At 38.1% G+C, this 21770-nt stretch overlaps 1 protein-coding gene across 3 annotated transcripts in view; it reads left to right on the top strand.

The window, feature by feature from the left end:
• The window catches only part of LOC114654091 (lysine-specific demethylase 4C-like), a 980420-nt gene that overhangs the window by 49744 nt on the left and 908906 nt on the right, over nucleotides 1–21770 (top strand). For all 3 annotated transcript variants that reach the window (XM_051930015.1, XM_051930013.1, XM_051930014.1), the window contains exon 4: nucleotides 5102–5216. In XM_051930015.1, the coding sequence (XP_051785975.1) occupies nucleotides 5102–5216 (115 nt within the window). The remainder of the gene's footprint in view (nucleotides 1–5101; nucleotides 5217–21770) is intronic.

Below are 21770 nucleotides of genomic sequence, written 5' to 3'. Positions count from 1 at the left end.
AGATTTTGTGCTCTGGGCATCACTCACCTATGATGTTGTCATCAGAATCTCACTGTGGACTGCGTTGTGAGTGGTGGGGACTGTGACATTACGTTGGCTCTGTTGTAATCACTAATTTGATACCTCTGTTGTTAATATTTCTTACCAAAGAGAAGTTACCATATCGAAGCGAGTGTTATGATAAAATCTGAGAATTAATTTGAACAAAACTGTTAGAATTTTTGAGCTTGCTTAATCCCTATTGTTTAGATAGATAGATACTTTATTAATCCCAAAGGGAAATTTACATACTCCAGCAGCAGCATACTGATACAAAAAAACAATATTAAATTAAAGAGTAATAACAATGCAGGTATACAGACAGACAATAACTTTAAATAATGTTAACGTTTACCCCCCTCAGGGGTGGTATTGAAGATTCGCATTGTGTCGGGGAGGAACGATCTCCTCAGTCTGTCAGTGGAGCAGGACAGTGACAGCAGTCTGTCGCTGAAGCTGCTCCTCTGTCTGGAGATGATACTGTTTAGTGGATGCAGTGGATTCTCCATTATTGACAGGAGCCTGCTCAGAGCCCGTCGCTCTGCCACAGATGTCAAATTGTCCAGCTCCATGCCTACAATAGAGCCTGCCTTCCTCACCAGTTTGTCCAGGCGTGAGGCATCCCTCTTCTTTATGCTGCCTCCCCAGCACACCACTGCATAGAAGAGGGCGCTCACCACAACTGTCTGATAGAACATCTGCAGCATCTTATTGCAGATGTTGAAGGACGCCAGCCTTCTAAGGAAGCATAGTCGGAAGATGGAACACATAAGTAGTAGTTTATTAACTACTACTAGATACTATATTATTTTGGCAAAAGAACTGAGTCTGTTCAAAGAGTACAGTTTTGCTTTATGTATAGGAAATTCTACATTCACCCCTGAAGTCATCTCAGACTAACTAATAATCAATTAGAGTATGATCCCTTATGTACATTGACCACACAACCCTAAAATTGGATGTGAGGTTTCTGAACATGGATTAATGAGTAGGTTAATGGATGATTGTGTGATACATATGAAGTGAACCACTGACTTTTGCCTAGAATTTCTGAAACTGAGAAGACACACATGTCTTGCAAGAAACAAATACTATCATTCTTTGTCTTTTCACAAACACATGAGGAGAGCTATATGCTGTAGATGAGTAAATTGACCTAAATCTGAAGGGATCAAATAAACCCCAGGTACCTACAGGTGAATTTCTTGAGCAACATAGTATAACATGTACCAGTGAATTTTAGAAAAGTAGTACTAGAAGTACCATTTACTGCAAATCCTGCAAGATCAATAGGTCATCGAGTCTTTCAGAAGCACATAAAACCATTATGTTTGAACAGTTCCCAGATAAACTGCGTCTTTGAAGGTGTTCTTTTTTACTTAGCATGTGTTGATGTTCCTGGAACATTATAGAAGTCTCATAATGCAACATCTCAATCCTAACTTGTATAATAAATCAGCCTTTTTTCATTTGTGAGTAGTTTTTTCTTATTTTAAAGGCTATGGAAGTTGAGTTTTGCACTCTAATAAAAAAAGTGGGCTTAAAGAAATTTTTAATAAAAAAGTCATAATACTAAATTTCATTATCACTTAAGTTATGCAGTTTCTAAAAGTCTGTAATATTATCCATTTTCCAAACCTACTTTTTTGCATTTTAGAGTCTGAGAAAGTCATACCAGAAATCCTGGACAAGACGACAGTGCAGTAGTTAGCAGTGCTGCCTTATGGATTCAGACTCCCAAGTTTGAACCCCTGCCCACCTACAGTAAATGACTCTTTATACTGTCACATTAATGATGTCACACACTCCCAGTTGTCCAGCCTAGCAAAAAGCTGCCAACCCTGCCTCACAAAACCAAACAATGTTGCCCCCATAATAAAAACAAAATGCTACCTCAGGAAGACGTTTCAAAAATAATGACTTCAAAAAACTAATCTTAACCATTATATTCTTTGACCTTTAAAACACCCCAAAAGATGTCTCCATTATTTTTAGAGGCCATGGCTATAAAATCTAAAATAAAGTCTAGGTCATGAGGGTGAAGCACAGCTGCACTCCTGGCATGAATGTATGCATGTTAGATTCATTTGTCCAATTTATTCAGATTTTGTGCTCTACAGTAAATGACTGTCTAGGTAGAATTTACATCCCTCCTTGCGTCTGTATGGTTTTTTTGTGGGATAGTCTTGATTCTCTACCTACATTTCAAAGACATGCAGGTTAACTGAATACTCCATGCAAAACTTTGTACATGTTACTTACACTATGTAGTTTGTAGTGAAGGTTGTGGAAAAAAATGTTAATCTCATGTTTTAATACAAAATGAGGGGGAAAAGGTTTATGATATAATAGACCTTAATGACAACCTGTGCTGCACAGTGGCAGACAATGTGAAAAATGTCCATGGAAAACAGAAAAAATTAACTCATGGTGCATAATCCACATGTCCGTTATCCGGTCATAAGCTCACAATGTGCACAAATCATGCATTTTTTGTTAAAATATTAAGTTATTTCTGGGAAAGGCAGTGTTCATCGTAAACAGAAAGTGCACATTCCAATAACTCTGTGTTTTTAAATGAAATACAGGACTCTTTGACAAATGAATGAGGGGTAGAAGCAGGTCTTAAATTCAGAATCATTACAGGTTATATACAATGAAATATATTGTCTAATGGCCACCTGTTGTGCAGCACAGGTTGCCATTATGATCTATTTTCTATATTTCTGCCTTGAAAAAAAAAAAAGAAGATATTTTAATGTTTCTCTGTCATTACTACAAACTCCATGAGGTAAGTAACATATAAAAAAATGTAATTTTTGGCTGGAGTATTCCTTTAAGGTAATTGTAAATTCTAAAATGTGTGTGTGAGCGAGAGAGCCTTATAATTGACTGGCATCCTGTTTAGGGCTGGTTCTTGCTTTGCATTCCACACTCTTAGAACAGGCTCTGCTGATTAATTGGATTGTGCAGGTTTGACAATATAATATAGTTATAATATATATAACTAGGGGGCTTTGCCTCCTGCTCACTTTGCTCGCCAACCCCCCATGTTTGTTTTTCCGGATACACACTTTTAAGATTTTTTTTCTTTGAATTGTTGCTATTTCATTAGTTTCACTTTTATTTCAGAACTTCGGTAAAAACAATATTTGGAATCTTTCGAGTCCCAACATGCTGAATTTTTTAAATGTGGTCTGTGAGACATGTCTTTAATGACTTTGCACCATAATTCAGGATAGGTTTCTCTGTTTGGAATTTCAGCACAGACAAAACAATCTACATCATCAGCAGTTAATAATTTTTTTTTGTAAAGTAACCAATAAATGCATGTGAGGTAAACCCCGTTTTTGAAATTCTCTGACTTAAACTTCAAAGCCTTACAATATTTACATACTTCTGACATATCACTTATGTCCATATATTCAATCTCTATTTTTTCGTTATTTCTCAGAGTAGTAATTTCTCTTTGTTTGCACTAATGCTATGTTTACTTTTTTCTGCTTTCATATTCTGTATCTTTCTGAATTCCACTGTTTTCATTATCTCTAACCTGCTCTGCATGTTTGGCCCCTTTGTTTTTTAACCTCTTTATGATGTTTTACTTTGTTTTCTACTCTTTGTCTTTTATTTCTGACCTCACTTTGCCCTGCTTTTTTTTCAATGACACCTGGTCCGTGGTGATTATTTTCCCTTTTATTGAGTAATTTCCGTTTGTTTGCGCTACTGTGATCTTTACTTCTTTTTTTTTAATACTTTTTAATTTTCCTGCTTTCATATTCTTTAACTTTCTCTACATGTGTATCGCGCCAACGTTTTTTTGAGACTTTCGAATTCCACTGCTTTTGTAATCTCTAACCTGCTCTGCATGTGTATAGCGCCAACATTTTTGAACATCTTTATGAAGTTCTACTTTGTCTTTTACTCCTTGTCTTTTAATTCTGATACTGATTGTACGTGCTTTTTTTCCCCAGTTCCACTTGTTCCGGGCTGATAATTACTTTCCTTATTTTCTGAATTTGCACCTAGATTATTCTTTTTTGCATTTTTTTCTCTCCAACGCTTTTGAGTCTCTTTTCTCCACGCTGCTCTTTCATCTTTGCTAAGTCGTCGACGTTTCATCTATAACATATTGTCCTTGTACGCTTTATATGCGTTGAGAGCCCTGGATCTGTGTGTGCTCAAATCCTTTGCACGACTGAGTGTTTTGCTGCCCGTGGTCTTATTTGATATTGGTTGAAAGTAGGGCGTGTCTTGCAAGAATCTCATATTCTACGTCCCCGCGAGATAGTCCTAGGTCAATCTCTTGGCACAAAGTCTCATGTTTAAGGTCCCCGCGAGACGCTCCATGGCCAATCTCTTTCGTCTTGCTTGTCTTTTAAGTGTCTCTCGTAATCTTCACGTGAAGATCACATCTCGTCTCCCTAGTCTTTCTCTCCCAGGATTTTTTTTTTATAATAGAGAGATATAGTTATTAATATAGTGCAATATAATGCATTTTTATAAAGATATGTTACTATATAATCAAATATTTTACATATTGTAAATATTTACATAATTGGTACAATACTTAAAATAGAAAGGTAGAACAACCACTGATGGTAATGCAAAATTGTTATCAAAATTATAAAGTTGGTTGGAATAAAAGCTTGTAGCTATGGAGGTCCCCAAGGAATGAATTTGAAAATCAGCTACAGAAATGAATATAAAGGGAGAGAAAAAGAACTTTTGAAGCCATGTAAGAATCACATAGATTCTGATTTGTATTATGGATTGTTTTCTCATAGAAATAGTCAAATTCCAAAATCTAGGGCTTTTTTCAGTATGGTGTAAAAATCTGATCTGTAATAAATACAGTAAAATGATATATCAATATTAGTAATTAAATATGTAAAGCTTGCAAGAGTAATAGTTTTTCTTTCAGGTGGCTTGAAAGTCAGTTTAAGGTTCGCACACATATTTAATGTTTTGAAACATATTGCAATGCTTGACTGCATTTTTTTTTTCTGCAGTAAGTCCAAGTGATAATAATACAATTTCAATGCATCTGTTAATATTGCAGGTATTGTACTCCACAATATCTCAACTATGAAGATTTGGAGAGAAAATACTGGAAAAATCTGACTTTTGTATCTCCAATCTATGGTGCAGATGTAAATGGAAGTTTATATGATGAGGTAGGTATATTCTTGGGTGAAACGGCTGACATTTTCATGGGAGTGAAAATGAAATGTTGGAAAGATAAGGACAGTAAAGGAGCTTTGGCCCATCAAGGTTATTTGACCAATCTTTTTGTGAAAAGTTCAATACTACTAGAATTGCAGAGAGTTTTGATGGCTTTTTCTTTTGGTCTCCACTTATGACCTTGGATTTTGTTTTGCCTCCCTGTCTGAAGAGTTATCTTTGTCCTTCACAAGCTTGACAGTGTGAGTAAGATTTGCATGTATTAAATGCATTCTGTCCGTTGGAGCAAGACATTCCACTTTAGGTTAGGATATTCCTTTGCCTTTTTCTTTTTTTTTTTTACAAAGTACTGTGTCAATTTAAAAGAGCAATAACCAGAACTGCAGACAAAAGGGGTATCATAACAATTGAAAATGATTGTATAAATTACTTTAGAATTTGTTTCCACATAGAGCAAAAATTTAATTCAGGAAATGGCTGATATATTTTTACTACTCAATAACCACAAATAACTACTTATATTGTTCATAATTACATGTGCATGATGGCACATGGTGTTTAGTGCTGATATCTGATGGCTGAGTCATAAGCGTACTTGTAAGTTAATTTTCTGTGTATATGTGTGTGCAGTTTGCCTTTTCTGGCACTGCTCTTTCAGAATGTCTGCAGTTAATAGATTCTGTTCATTGTCCAGAGACATTGTATCAACTTTAACTAAATATAGAAATCTCTATAGCAACTGGCTTAAAAACACATACAGAAGATTTGGATTTAAAGTGCACAGTAGATACGGATTATTCACCGTCTATAATTACTAATCTCTGTTAAACATTTTATTGGATTACAGAATTTTCATTGTTTAATGATATCAGGGTGACAAAGCTTTTTATATTGTTTTAATTATAAATATGTGTGGCATGCTGTAATACCAGTCAATGCTCAAACATCCATGGTTTGTTTTCACACCAAGACGATGTTTGTTAGGAGCTTGCAAGTTCTTCTTATGTCTATTTCTCTGGGGTCTCCTGTTTTCTCTCAGATTGTCTGTGTAAGAGAGTTTGCTTATTCCAGATTGGAGTAAATATGGGTTTTGTTAGTGAGCCCTGTGATATGTTGACCTGTCTGTCTGAAGCTGAATAATGACTTGTACTTGATACCAACAGGCTCTGCTCCAAAACAACTCTTTGCAGTTTAATTGGGTTAAGCAAGTTTGAGAATGCTATATTATGTTATTTATAAATAAAAAGAGAAAATAACTTGAGAGTATAGGTAACCATCCCTGTTAAGTCAGCTTTTGGTAAGGGCACCTTTGACATCATTTAAAGCTAAACATAAAATCATTTACTCCCTTCAGTTTTAGCTCTTTTAGAACAGTGGCTCATAAGTTCAGTCATGGGGGTCCCCTGTAGCTGAACTTTCTTTGCTTCAACCAGTTAGTGACACAATTAGTGAGACATTTTCCTCTGATTAATCTCATTGTTTAATTAGTGGTCATTTAATTTCTTCTCTTATTCTGAATTTAGTAAAGCACGTATATATTTGTGACATATGTAACATAAATGGCACATGTTGAAGAACTCTGAAGCTTTTTAAGGACCATTTAATTTCTTCCTGAAGTCATTTAAAATGCATGCCGATCTGCTGTCGGCTCCTGCACACTCCTGCTGACTGCTGGGAACTGGAGTCCTCAAGGTAGGATTGCCAAAGGACATTCCAGTAATGGGCTTGTTTATTCAGGAATTAACTACTGGCTGAACTTTTTTTGCTTCAACCAGCGAATGTAACTATTAGTGAGACATTTTTCATCTGATTGATCTCATTGTTTAATTAGTGGTCTTTTATTTTTCTTTTCTTATTCTGAATTTAGAAAAGCACATACAGTAATCCCTCCTCTATTGCGGGGGTTGCGTTCCAGACCCCCCCCGCGAAAGGTGAAAATCCGCGAAGTAGAAACCATATGTTTATATGGTTATTTTTATATTGTCATGCTTGGGTCACAGATTTGCACAGAAACACAGGAGGTTGTAGAGAGACAGAAACTTTATTCAAACACTGCAAACAAACATTTGTCTCTTTTTCAAAAGTATAAACTGTGCTCCATGACAAGACAGAGATGACAGTTCCGTCTGACAATTAAAAGAACGCAAACATATTTTCCTCTTCAAAGGAGTGTGCGTCAGGAGCAGAGAATGTCAGAGAGAGAGAGAAAAAAGCAAACAAAAATCAATAGGGCTGTTTGGCTTTAAAGTGTGCGAAGCACCGCCGGATAAAGCAGCTGCAAGGAAGGCAGCAATATAAAGGTAGTCTTTCAGCATTTTTTAGAGGAGCGTCCGTATCCTCTAGGCCAGTGTGTGAATAGCCCCTCTGCCCACACCCCCTCCATCAGGAGCAGAGAATGTCAGAGAGAGAGACAGAGAAAAACAAACAATCAAAAATCAATACATGCCCTTCGAGCTTTTAAATATGCGACGCACCGTGCAGGAAGCATATCGCTTGACAAAATAGCCACATGTAAGCCCAGCAAGGAAGAGAGCAATGTGAAGGTAATCTTTCAGCATTTTTTGAGGAGCGGCCATATGCTCTAGGGGTGCGAACAGCCCCCATGCTCACAATATATTTGAGGAGTTTTATTTAATACGTAATACGCGCTCTGGTTGGGTAGCTTCTCAGCCATCTGCCAATAGCGTCCCTTGTATGAAATCAACTGGGCAAACCAACTGAGGAAGCATGTACCAGAAATTAAAAGACCCATTGTCCGCAGAAATCCGCGAACCAGCAAAAAATCCGCAATATATATTTAAGTATGCTTACATATAAAATCCGCGATAGAGTGAAGCCGCGAAAGTCGAAGCGCGATATAGCGAGGGATTACTGTATATATTTGTGACATAAATAACAGAAATGGCATGTGCCCAAGTCTTCTGAAGCTTTTTAAGGACCATTTAATTTTTTCGTGAAGTCTGTTGAAAGTGCGTATGTCAGTTCCTGCATACTCCCGCTGATTGCTGGGAATTGAAGTCTGCTCAGTAGGACCGCCAAAGCACATCCCAGTAATGGACTTGTTTATTAAGGAACTAACTACAACAACATTGCACACCTGCATAGAGTTCCGATTTATTTGTTCCTAAGAAAGTATCTGCACTCTTTCTTGAACCCTCCCTATTTAAAGGATGTGGACTGCTGCCGCTCAAACATCTCGCCCTACTCAGTCTGCTCCCTGACACACTTCTTTCTTGCGAAGCTCTCATGGACTGCCTCAGTTCTTCCTGTAAAGAGCTCTCTGCACTGTTAAAACTTTATCTGCTAAATTTACTAATGGGCACTGTGTAATTTATAAAATCACGTGGCACAATATACCAGTTTCTCAATGTTTTCTTTAGCCTAAAAATGAACAAAAGATATCTGTTTTAAAAAATGTGTCTGTATTTTTTTTTCCCTTAAGCTTTTTTGTGAAGTTTCAGTGGTAACACTTAAGTTCAGGTACTACATTGTGCATCTGTTTATGTAACAAGACCTTAACAAAAGGCTTCTTTTTTCCAAATAACACTCCCAAAGCAACAGTGAAGTGGTTATTCATCTCCGTGCAGTGAGCCATATTAAGAGCCCTTGATATGCTGGTTAAATCACTTGTGAATATGAAGGATTCACAGCTCTTATATTGAAGTATGCACAAAAATGATTGTAGCCCACCAAAAATCCTCACAAGAGGCCAGACCTGCCCTATTTCAGGTCTGGACTCACTAGATTGCCCACACCTCAGGTAGTTAAACCCCATTTCAACAGGCTAGCTTCAGACCTAGGCCCAAAAGTGATGCAAGACTCCTTTAAAGTTTATATTCTATAAATGTCTGGAATGAGAAGAGGGAACACTATAAAACGCTCTGGGCAGAAGGATAAATAAAACAAAGTACCTTTGATATTAAGATATTTATTGAGTCGATTAAAAAGAGACTGCACAAAAGCAAAGGGCAGGGGCACAAAAATGAACCAAAACAGTTTGTCAAACAGCAAACCTAAAAGCAAACAAATCCAATTAACCAGAAGATAGTACCTGAAAGATGAAGCAAGATTTAAAGCAGAAAATCCAAACAAGGATCACAAAATTATTTACATGGAATCAGAATCACAAACGCAAGGCTAGAATGTCGAACCTCCCTCAGCTTTGGCTTAAATATTTGCAAGTAACCCAGCTGCCTGAATAGGTGGCCCTGCCTCATTAGGCTCCTCGCACAGACAACAGGACATATAGTGTAAAACCTTAAGTACATTGTTAATAAATGTTATTTTAAATAAAAAAACAATATGAAATAAATAGGAAAACAAAATAGAACCAAAAATGGAATTAACCACATATTATGAAAAAGCTTATTTAACTAATAACAATAAGATTAATGAAACAATAAATAAACTTGAACTAGGGCACCAACCCTTGCCGTACCATAAGACTGATGATGCTAAGCATACCGTGTTAATATTTTAAGCCAGTCAATTTAATGGCCTTTATAAGAAATTATGCAGTGCTGTTGTTTGCTTTCCAAATTCTTATCCTTTACTTAAAAGTTTATACAGTTAACTATCCACATCCACGTGTAGTACAGTGATCCCTCGTTACATCGCGCTTCGCCTTTCGCGGCTTCACTCCATCGCGGATTTTATATGTAAGCATATTTAAATATATATCGCGGATTTTTCGCTGCTTCGCGGGTTTCTGCGGACAATGGGTCTTTTAATTTCTGGTACATGCTTCCTCAGTTGGTTTGCCCAGTTGATTTCATACAAGGAACGCTATTGGCAGATGGCTGAGAAAATACCCAACTTACTTTCTCTCTATCTCTCTCTCTCTCTCTCTTGCGCTGACGTAGGGGTGTGTGAGCAGGGGGCTGTGTGCAGCTGCTTCCTGAAGGACATGCTGCACGGTGCTTCGCATACTTAAAAGCTCAAAGGGCACGTATTGATTTTTGACTTTGTTTTTCTGTGGCTCTCTCTCTGTCTCTTCCTGCTCCTGACAGAGGGGGTGTGAGCTGCCGCCTTCAACAGCTTTGTACCGGCGGTGCTTCGCATACTTAAAAGCCAAAAAGCCCTATTGATTTTTTTTTTGACTGCTTGCTTTGCACTCCTTTGAAAAGGAAGATATGTTTGCATTCTTTTAATTGTGAGACAGAACTGTCATCTCTGTCTTGTCATGGAGCACAGTTTAAACTTTTAAAAAAGAGACAAATGTTTGTTTGCAGTGTTTGAATAACGTTCCTGTCTCTCTACAACCTTCTGTGTTTCTGCGCAAATCTGTGACCCAAGCATGACATTCTAAAAATAACCATATAAACATATGGTTTCTACTTCGCGGATTTTCCTATTTCGCGGGTGGCTCTGGAACGCAACCCCCGCGATGGAGGAGGGATTACTGTATATGGCCACTGTTTGTCTGGCTGCTAACTAAGATGACTAGATAAGGCTGGCACAAGGACGGACACCCAGGCTTAAAACTTGGTTCAGCCTGATCAGCACTATGTAAAACTTTTTACTGAATATAAAGTCAAAGAAGTATTTAGGTTTGCAAACTATTCATTTCATTCATACCTTACATTTGAGGTAGAATTCTTTTTTGAATAATTTAATATTGCAAAGATAGTGATAATCATTTTAGATGACCAGTAATTTTTCTCAAAAAAAATCCTTTCTAATGACATTTTTGATTTTGAATTTTATTTCACAGTATGTGTGTAAAAAACATATTTTCTAACATAATGATCTGATCTTGGCTCTTCATTGGCCCATGTGCAGCAAAGGATAATATCACTTTCATACACTTTGAGATATGTTCCAGTCTGGAAAACAAATGGATGGATGAATGAATTCTCTTTTTGTTCTTTCTGTTGAGGAATACTGGAAATTTTCCCAGTCACTGGGCTGCTCTGAATAGAAGAATGAAGAAATCCCTTTTGGCTCAATTTTAGCCCAGTGCCAAGCACTCCACTTCTGCCATTTAGGCCTTGAAATATGCTACACCAGTGACTTGACTGAAATTTAATTTTTATCTTTTTTCTCTTTATGTAATGTTACTACTTATCTGAATCTTAAACGTTTGGAATTATAAAGTAATCCCAGAACATGGTGTTTTGGTGAGCTCCTTAATAGGTTTCTAATCTCTGTGTTTTACATTAAATTAAGATCTATTTCAAAATATTCTCATAGTGAAGCATAGTCTGTCATGAAAAAGATAAAACTATATTTTGTTGCTGTTTTGTTTTCTTAAATTTAACAAAAACATATCTATCTATCTGGTAATCTTATGTAAAACTTTTTTCATTCATTAATGTCATCAGGGAGTCTGCTGCCCAGTATATGTTTTTATTCTATCATTTTTCAGTTGACGTGATTTTCCTTAATTCTTTAGAGAAAAAATGCTATCCGTATTATAAAGGATAAGTGTAAAGCATTTGACATGGCAAGAAGTGAATGTGTTTAAAGGTAGGAGCATAAGAAAAGGGTCATAGCTTTTACTAGTTATTTTTCTTATCAAGGTTGCTTTAAAAGTTCCAAGAAATTGAAGAATATCTCGTATATCATCCTTAAATTAAACATGGTTTTAGAACCAATGATGTTACCCTCTTGACATCTTCTTTTGTCTGTTTTGACTGTTCTTTAGTCAACACAGTTCTTCACTAACACAAGTCCTGTAGCTTCTTTCTTCATAACAACCATAAGATCTTTTCTACCATTTCTTCCTAGGGTCCTGTCTTATTGTCCAGGTTTATGTTTCATCTAGGTTGGAGTACCGCAGCTCTCTGATGTCAGTTGCCATTAAAGTTAGCATTCAATTTTGAAAGCAGTGTCTGCTGTTTTGTACAATCACAATACTGCTCTATGTCACTTTTTCCACTGGCTTCCCATTACTGCTAAGGTACTCCAAAACTCAGTCCTGATTCTAGGGTCATGCCCAGCTTTTCTTATCATTGTCATCAGTGGTTTCCAGATACGCAGTCTGTTTTAGTCTTCCTCCTAACCGAGGCTCCTTTCTTCAGATGCAGAAAAATGTATAATATGTCGCATGTCTTGCTTCAAGCTATAGAACAAGCTTTCAGTGACCATCTGAGCTATGCTGTGATATTCAGGTTCCTGTTGAGGACTCACCTAGTTTCAAAGCATCTTGGAACTACTTGGGCTTCTTCAGCTTGACTCTGCTAAGAATATGTACATCTTATTCTTTAGTTATTTTTGCTGGTTTGATATTTGGGATTCATACTTCTTACTTGTAGCATTTCACTTTGGTTGGATTTTTACCATATATTTGGTCAAACAAACCATAATTGTTGTTGTTTGTTTGTTATTTTTGGTTATAATTTTGTTTTTTCTTACTTTGTATAATAAGCAGCTATATCTAAATCAAGAAAATAAATTTATTTTTATTGGGTTTCACAGTGATGTGTACCCAAACTAATATTTACATAGGGGTAAGTATGTAAATGGAAGTTTCAGCATAAGTTAGTTGTATTTTCTCATCATGGCAATGGATAGTGGTGATGTGTTGCATCTTGATTCGTACATGCAAGTAAGAATTTCTACACTTGACGATAGACCATATACACCTATAAAAATGTCAGTTACAATTTTATTTGTAGCTACAAATAAAGAGATACATGAACCCTTTCCTAGCCACCCTGGCATCATGCAGAACTTCCTACTGCATTCCTACTTATTTTGTATGATAGATTAATTAGACAGTGAATAGTAACAAGATAGGTATGCTCTGGGGTCTTAAAGAACATCTTGACCTTGACTTTGCTGATGATACTTGACTTTTCTCACATCCACTGGCACACATGATGTCCCAACGGTATGTTCTACAGACAGAAACAAGCCAGATTGGCTTGAAAATTAACATTAAGAAAACCAAATACATGGAAGGGAATAACAGGACTGACAAACTGATTATTTTGAACACCATGGAGAAAGAGAGAGAGTGAAGTTGTTCTTGTTATTTATGCAGCATTGTAAGTGAAGATAGTGGTATCACTGTTGACATTAATAGCAGGATCAGTATGCTTAGAAAAGGTAATTTCCCAGCTACAACCAACATGGAGATTATGTCAACGTACAGTGCATCAGGAAAGTATTCACAGCGCATCACTTTTTCCACATGTTACAGCCTTATTTCAAAATGGATTAAATTCATTTTTTTCCTCAGAATTCTACACACAACACCCCATAATGACAACGTGAAAAAAGTTTACTTGAGGTTTTTGCAAATTTATTAAAAATAAAAAAAACGAGAAATCACATGTACATAAGTATTCACAGCCTTTGCTCAATACTTTGTCGATGCACCTTTGGCAGCAATTACAGCCTCAAGTCTTTTTGAATATGATGCCACAAGCTTGGCACACCTATCCTTGGCCAGTTTCGCCAGTTCCTTTTTGCAGCACCTCTCAAGCTCCATCAGGTTGGATGGGAAGCGTCGGTGCACAGCCATTTTAAGATCTCTCCAGAGATGTTCAATCGGATTCAAGTCTGGGCTCTGGCTGGGCCACTCAAGGACATTCACAAAGTTGTCCTGAAGACACTCCTTTGATATCTTGGCTGTGTGCTTAGGGTCGTTGTCCTGCTGAAAGATGAACTGTCGCCCCAGTCTGAGGTAAAGAGCGCTCTGGAACAGGTTTTCATCCAGGATGTCTCTGTACATTGCTGCAGTCATCTTTCCCTTTATCCTGACTAGTCTCCCAGTCCCTGCCGCTGAAAAACATACCCACAGCATGATGCTGCCACCACCATGCTTCACTGTAGAGATGGTATTGGCCTGGTGATGAGCGGTGCCTGGTTTCCTCCAAACGTGAGTTCAATCTTTGTCTTATCAGACCAGAGAATTTTCTTTCTCATGGTCTGAGAGTCCTTCAGGTGCCTTTTGGCAAACTCCAGGTGGGCTGCCATGTGCCTTTTACTAAGGAGTGGCTTCTGTCTGGCCACTCTACTATACAGGCCTGATTGGTGGATTGCTGCAGAGATGGTTGCCCTTCTGGAAGGTTCTCCTCTCTCCACAGAGGACCTCTGGAGCTCTGACAGAGTGACCATTGGGTTCTTGGTCACCTCCCCTCCCTGACTAAGGCCCTTCTCCCCCAATCGCTCAGTTTAGATGGCCGGCCAGCTCTAGGAAGAGTCCTGGTGGTTTCGAACTTCTTCCACTTATGGATGATGGAGGTCACTATGCTCATTGGGACCTTCAAAGCAGCAGAAATTTTTCTGTAACCTTCCTCAGATTTGTGCCTCAAGACAATCTTGTCTCAGAGGTCTACAGACAATTCCTTTGACTTAATGCCTGGTTTGTGCTCTGACATGAACTGTCAACTGTGGGACCTTATATAGACAGGTGTGTGCCTTTCCAAATCATGTCCAATCAACTGAATTTACTACAGGTGGACTCCAGTTAAGCTGCAGAAACATCTCAAGGATGATCAGGGGAAACAGGATGCACCTGAGCTCGATTTTGAGCTTATGAGATATGGGGCAAAATAGAATAAATGGCTGTCAAGATGCAGACGTTCAGTCAACCACTGGGATCAGATGATTGATACTGTTTTCAAGTACAGAGTTATGGTCATAAAAAAATCAGAAAATAATTTACTAACAAATGTGGTACTGGATAGGATATGAACCACAAAAGAGTGAAATAAATACCTGCAAAACAAGGGAAAACTATCCATAAGAGAAGTGTATTAATGTGCCTTACTGGCATTACCAGCAATTAAATAAAGTTAATTTTGTGTCCTCTGCAGTGGACACGGTGTATGAAATAAGGCTTGCCTTTTTGTCTGTTTAGAATGTGCAGACGGACGTCTTCGCTGACGATATGAGCGCCTTCTGGGGAGCGTCATGGCAAGTTTTCGTGCGAGAATGGAAAGACAGCTCTGCCACTGTCTGGCTGGAGTGGTGTTGTCCGACTCCCAATCGTGCGCGTGCCTCCCGCGACCTCGTAGCACTGGACGAGTAAGAGAAAGTGCGGAGTGTCTTAGTATCGGCCTCTCAAGGCTTATAAAATGATATCCCGTTTCAGTAGTTGTCAGGGCGGTAGCCCAGTGGAGATGAAAAATGAGCTTACTTTCAGTTTTAGGTGAGAAGCGCAGTTCGCATTTCAAAGGCTGGCATAGCTATGTGCACATACGCCGGCCCCTCGACTTTTTATAGGAATTTTTCGGATCAGGCGAGGCCACTCTTCCTAGACGTGACCATGTTATCATGTGCACATTGAAGGATTACATTCGACAGCTTAATTAGTTGGCAAGAAGGCACCAAGTACAAAGGGGAATTTAAGGCCTCTAGAAGGGGTCTTCTGGCTAGTGAGGTACTTGGTAGAGCACTGCGCCTTGTCATTGATTGTTGTAAATATTTTTCTTCTTGTATAAATATCTCTGGATCAGCTTTGGTACAGGTATTTATTGGGTTGTGGTTAACGGTGCACCGTTTTATTTTTGTATATACACTTTTTCTTTTTCTTTATTTTGAATATTTTTCTTGATAAACTATAGCCTACACTGTTTGGAGGAGCAGCTTCCTGACTTGGATTACTGTGGAGGAAGACAGCTTTATTTTGTTTTTTGTGTATATATGGGTTTCCCCAGTTTGTGTGTATTTTTTCTTTTTCATCTGGGACTTTCAGTAAGGACTGTAAATACTGTTGTGATAAGCTGCCCGGACACAGACAGACGGACACCATATTAAAGTCCACCACACGTTTATTATACATAATAATAAGTCCAATAAAGTGCACAAACCCAGTGCCTCCAGCACCAATCTCCCCCAAAGTCCAGGCTCTCACTCTCTCTCTGCCTGCTCTCAGGCTGCCTCCTCTCTTCTGCCTCCAAACCTTGTCCTCTCCTCACCCGACTCCAGTCCTTCTTTGCAGGGAGGCGGCCCCTTTTATAATTACCCGGATGGGCTCCAGGTGATTCCCGACACTCCTAAGACAGTCCCCTGTGTGGTGGAAGTGCCGTCTATACTCCCGGAAGCCCTCCGGGTGTTCCCTGTCTTCTTTCCCCCAGCACTTCCTGGTGTGGCGGAAGTGTTGGGGTTCCGGGTCCTTCAGGCATGGGGGCGCCCCCTGGCGGAGACCACGGGCCCCTACAGGGTTGGGCTTCCAAGCCGTGCACCCGTGGCCCTCAAAGGAACCAGGGCGGCCGCCCCCTCGTGGTCCGGAGGAGGAATGAGCCCTCCTCCTGTCCTCCTGGGCGTCCCGGCTGGGCGCATGCCACACTGTATATAATCATCATTTTTGGGCTCCATTGTATAACTGCTTTTGTGTGTCCTTTGTGGTATTGGACAGTGTATTGAGATATATATTATAAAAAAATCTTGCGACGATATGAGCCTTTTTTCTTGCGACAAGACATGATCTTAGGATAAGAGATCTTTTGAAGAGAGAGACAGAGAGACACTTTCACGTCCCGCGAGACAGACAAGTCATGTCATACTTACAACCTTTGGAAGCAAGTACCGTGATACACATGCAGAGCAGGTTAGAGATAATGGAAGTAGGAAAATTCAAAAGTCTCAGAAAAATGAGAGTAAAGATCGCATTAGCACAAACAAATGGAAAATATTACTCGGTGAAATACCGGAAGAGTGAAAAGAGATTGCATAGTGTTTGAGGATGTCTGGGAGACAAGGCAGTGAGACAAAAGGATAGGTGCTGTACAGACTTTTAAATGTTTGAAGCACCACATGAAATGCAGATCACGTGGCAAGGCAGCAGCAAGCCAGCAGCTGATCGAGCAAAGAGGAGGTTAAAAAAGACTGGATTTGTTTCCTGTTGTATCACCGTTTAAGAGGGGGTTTCGGAGGAACGGCCATGTCTCCTTGTGGTGCGTTCAGCCCCTCTCTTCACAACGGGGTGTAGCGCAGGCGGGGAGGGGAAGAGGGGTTGTCGAGCGAAGCCCCCTATTGTGTGTGTGTGTCTGTGTATATATATATATATATATATATATATATATATATACACCGCAGGACATTATTTTTCTTTTTCTTTAAGTGCACCTGTACATAAAACCTCACTTTATTTTGCAGAAACCCAACCTTTTTGTGTCCGTGTCTTCCTGTCTTACACCATCAACCTGGTCACGCTCGGTCCCACATATTCGACGCCAAGAGTGTAGTCTGGTTTTCCCCATGTCCCACTACACAGGGTGTCACAAGGAGTTGGATGAGGGGTGGTATTAGTCAAAACCTTGCTGAAATAGCAAGTGTCCAAACAGATGAAGACCATACATGTAATAGCACTTTCATCTTGCTAAAAGAGGAACTGACTGATTACCTGTTGCACAGAAGACGTGGTTTTGCTAGCAACAAGAGGGCTGAAATGGTGTATTTGTACCTCCGAAATAAACTGCAGTACTGACTGCAACCAGAAGGTGCAATGAAGGCAAAGAAAGGGACAAACTTCAAAAACAAAGAAAGTGTGCTGAAGATTCTTTAGCATGTCTGGAGAAAGCTGACAAGAAAGACATAATGTATTGCTAATGTATTGCTTACACCAGAACTTAAGTATACCTACTTTGATTCAGAGTACCTTTCATTTCTATCATAGTAGTTAGGATAAAGCCAGCTAATTTATTGTAGTACTAGCAAAATACCCGCGCTTCGCAGCGGAGAAGTAGTGTGTTAAAGAGGTTATGAAAAAGAAAAGGAAACATTTTAAAAATAACGTAACATGATTGTCAATGTAATTGTGTTGTCATTGTTATGAGTGTTGCTGTCTTTTATATATATAATATACACACACACACACATAAACATATATATACATATACATATATATACATAGCTACATATACACATATCTACATATATATATACATATACACATCCACATACATATACATATACACATACATACATACATACATACATACATACATACATACATACATACATACATACATACACACACACACATATATATACATAAATATTTACACATCTACATATATATATACATATCTACATATATATATATATATATATATATATATCTAGACATACATACATACATAGATGTAATTGTGTTGTCATTGTTATGAGTGTTGCTGTCTATATATATATATATATATATATATATATATATAGCAAAATACCCGCGCTAGTAGTGTGTTAAAGAGGTTATGTAAACATATATATATATATATATATATATATATATATATATATATATATATATATATATATATATACAGTGGTGTGAAAAACTATTTGCCCCCTTCCTGATTTCTTATTCTTTTGCATGTTTGTCACACAAAATGTTTCTGATCATCAAACACATTTAACCATTAGTGAAATATAACACAAGTAAACACAAAATGCAGTTTTTAAATGATGGTTTTTATTATTTAGGGAGAAAAAAAATCCAAACCTACTTGGCCCTGTGTGAAAAAGTAATTGCCCCCTTGTTAAAAAATAACCTAACTGTGGTGTATCACACCTGAGTTCAATTTCCGTAGCCACCCCCAGGCCTGATTACTGACACACCTGTTTCAATCAAGAAATCACTTAAGTAGGAGCTGCCTGACACAGAGAAGTAGACCAAAAGCACCTCAAAAGCTAGACATCATGCCAAGATCCAAAGAAATTCAGGAACAAATGAGAACAGAAGTAATTGAGATCTATCAGTCTGGTAAAGGTTATAAAGCCATTTCTAAAGCTTTGGGACTCCAGCGAACCACAGTGAGAGCCATTATCCACAAATGGCAAAAACATGGAACAGTGGTGAACCTTCCCAGGAGTGGCCGGCCGACCAAAATTACCCCAAGAGCGCAGAGACGACTCATCCGAGAGGTCACAAAAGACCCCAGGACAACATCTAAAGAACTGCAGGCCTCACTTGCCCCAATTAAGGTCAGTGTTCACGACTCCACCATAAGAAAGAGACTGGGCAAAAACGGCCTGCATGGCAGATTTCCAAGACGCAAACCACTGTTAAGCAAAAAGAACATTAGGGCTCGTCTCAATTTTGCTAAGAAACATCTCAATGATTGCCAAGACTTTTGGGAAAATACCTTGTGGACTGATGAGTCAAAAGTTGAACTTGTTGGAAGGCAAATGTCCCGTTACATCTGGCGTAAAAGGAACACAGCATTTCAGAAAAAGAACATCATACCAACAGTAAAATATGGTGGTGGTAGTGTGATGGTCTGGGGTTGTTTTGCTGCTTCAGGACCTGGAAGGCTTGCTGTGATAGATGGAACCATGAATTCTACTGTCTACCAAAAAATCCTGAAGGAGAATGTCCGGCCATCTGTTCATCAACTCAAGCTGAAGCGATCTTGGGTGCCGCAACAGGACAATGACCCAAAACACACCAGCAAATCCACCTCTGAATGGCTGAAGAAAAACAAAATGAAGACTTTGGAGTGGCCTAGTCAAAGTCCTGACCTGAATCCAATTGAGATGCTATGGCATGACCTTAAAAAGGCGGTTCATGCTAGAAAACCCTCAAATAAAGCTGAATTACAACAATTTTGCAAAGATGAGTGGGCCAAAATTCCTCCAGAGCGCTGTAAAAGACTCATTGCAAGTTATCGCAAACGCCTGATTGCAGTTATTGCTGCTAAGGGTGGCCCAACCAGTTATTAGGTTCAGGGGGCAATTACTTTTTCACACAGGGCCATGTAGGTTTGGATTTTTTTTTCTCCCTAAATAATAAAAACCATCATTTAAAAACTGCATTTTGTGTTTACTTGTGTTATATTTGACTAATGGTTAAATGTGTTTGATGATCAGAAACATTTTGTGTGACAAACATGCAAAAGAATAAGAAATCAGGAAGGGGGCAAATAGTTTTTCACACCACTGTATATACATATCTACACATAGCAAAATACCCGCGCTTCGCAGCGGAGAAGTAGTGTGTTAAAGAGGTTATGTAACCATATATATACATAAATATATGTACATATATATACATATCTACATATACACATATCTACATATATATATATATATATATATATATATATATATATATATATATACATATACACATCCACATATACATATATATATATATACATATACAAATTTACATATCTTCATATATATATATATATATAGATATAAATATAGACATACATATATACATACATACATTCACATATATATATATATATATATATATATATATATATATATATATATACTGTATATATACATATCTACTTATTGGCTCCTGTATTTAGGATATAGCGGGTTGGATAATGGATGGATGGACATTTGTATGCATAGCCCTATTTGCCCGTTTTCGTTTTTTTTCTTTCTTCAGTAATATTTCAGTAAACCCGGAGCTTGTCAGTTCCACTGTGTGACCCTGAGGAAGTCACTTCACCTGCCTGTGCTGCAAAAAACAAAAGTAATGTAACAAATTGTACCTTAGATGTTGTACGTTGCTGGAATAAAGGCATAAGTAAAATAGATAAATATGTATTATACACATAGGATTAATTCATTTATTTTCAGTTAAGTCATCTGCAGCATACTTTTATAAATGAGGGTTTCTCCTTTTTAGATATACACATATATATATATATTTGCAAACTGTTTCTTCTTCATTGACGTTTTCTCTTGGAGAGGTTTTTTCATTTCATTGAAAATTAAAGCAGCAGCTGCCAAAATATGTAGCTTTCTTATTAATTTTTCAACATTGTGTAAAATAACTTTATAAAGTAACATAAAAGGTTTAAATACTGGTTATCCTTTTACACTAAAATATTACTAAAGAGATACAAAAAAAGTAAAATGAATATGTTCTTTTTCTTTAAGGAGATTAAATATTACTGAAGAAAGAAAAAAATAAAATAAAACAGCCAAATGGGGCTATGCATACGAACTTAAAAGGTTTAAATAAAACAGAAATATATATTTCATTTTTACTTGCTTAACTTGTGGAGGGTGTATCCTGTAGCAAAGCCCTAACTTTTTTCGTGAAAGCCCGTTTCAGTCAATAAGTCTTAAAAAAAGGTGTAAAGATATTGACAATACTGCGGTGGGTTGGCACCCTGCCCGGGCTTGTTTCCTGCCTTGTGCCCTGTGTTGGCTGGGATTGGCTCCAGCAGACCCCCGTGACCCTGTGTTCGGATTCAGCGGGTTGGAAAATGGATGGATGGATGGATATTGACAATAAGCTAAGCAAACCCAGGAAGTCATGGAATCGTTTAAATCAAGTATCATTACATCTTCCTTTCTTAAAGAGAAGTAAGGCAGTACTTATAAGCGTACATATTTATATATATATATACAGTGATCCCTCGCTATATCGCGCTTCGCCTTTCGCGGCTTCACTCCATCGCGGATTTTATATGTAAGCATATTTAAATGTATATCGCGGATTTTTCGCTGCTTCGCGGGTTTCTGCGGACAATGGGTCTTTTAATTTCTGGTACATGCTTCCTCAGTTGGTTTGCCCAGTTGATTTCATACAAGGAACGCTATTGGCAGATGGCTGAGAAGCTACCCAGCTTACTTTCTCTCTCTCGCTCTCTCTCTCTCTCTTGCGCTGACGTAGGGGGGTGTGA

Source organism: Erpetoichthys calabaricus, chromosome 7 (genome assembly GCF_900747795.2).
Source record: "Erpetoichthys calabaricus chromosome 7, fErpCal1.3, whole genome shotgun sequence".
Lineage (NCBI taxonomy): Eukaryota > Metazoa > Chordata > Cladistia > Polypteriformes > Polypteridae > Erpetoichthys > Erpetoichthys calabaricus.
This window is presented reverse-complemented; position numbering and strand designations above follow the sequence as displayed.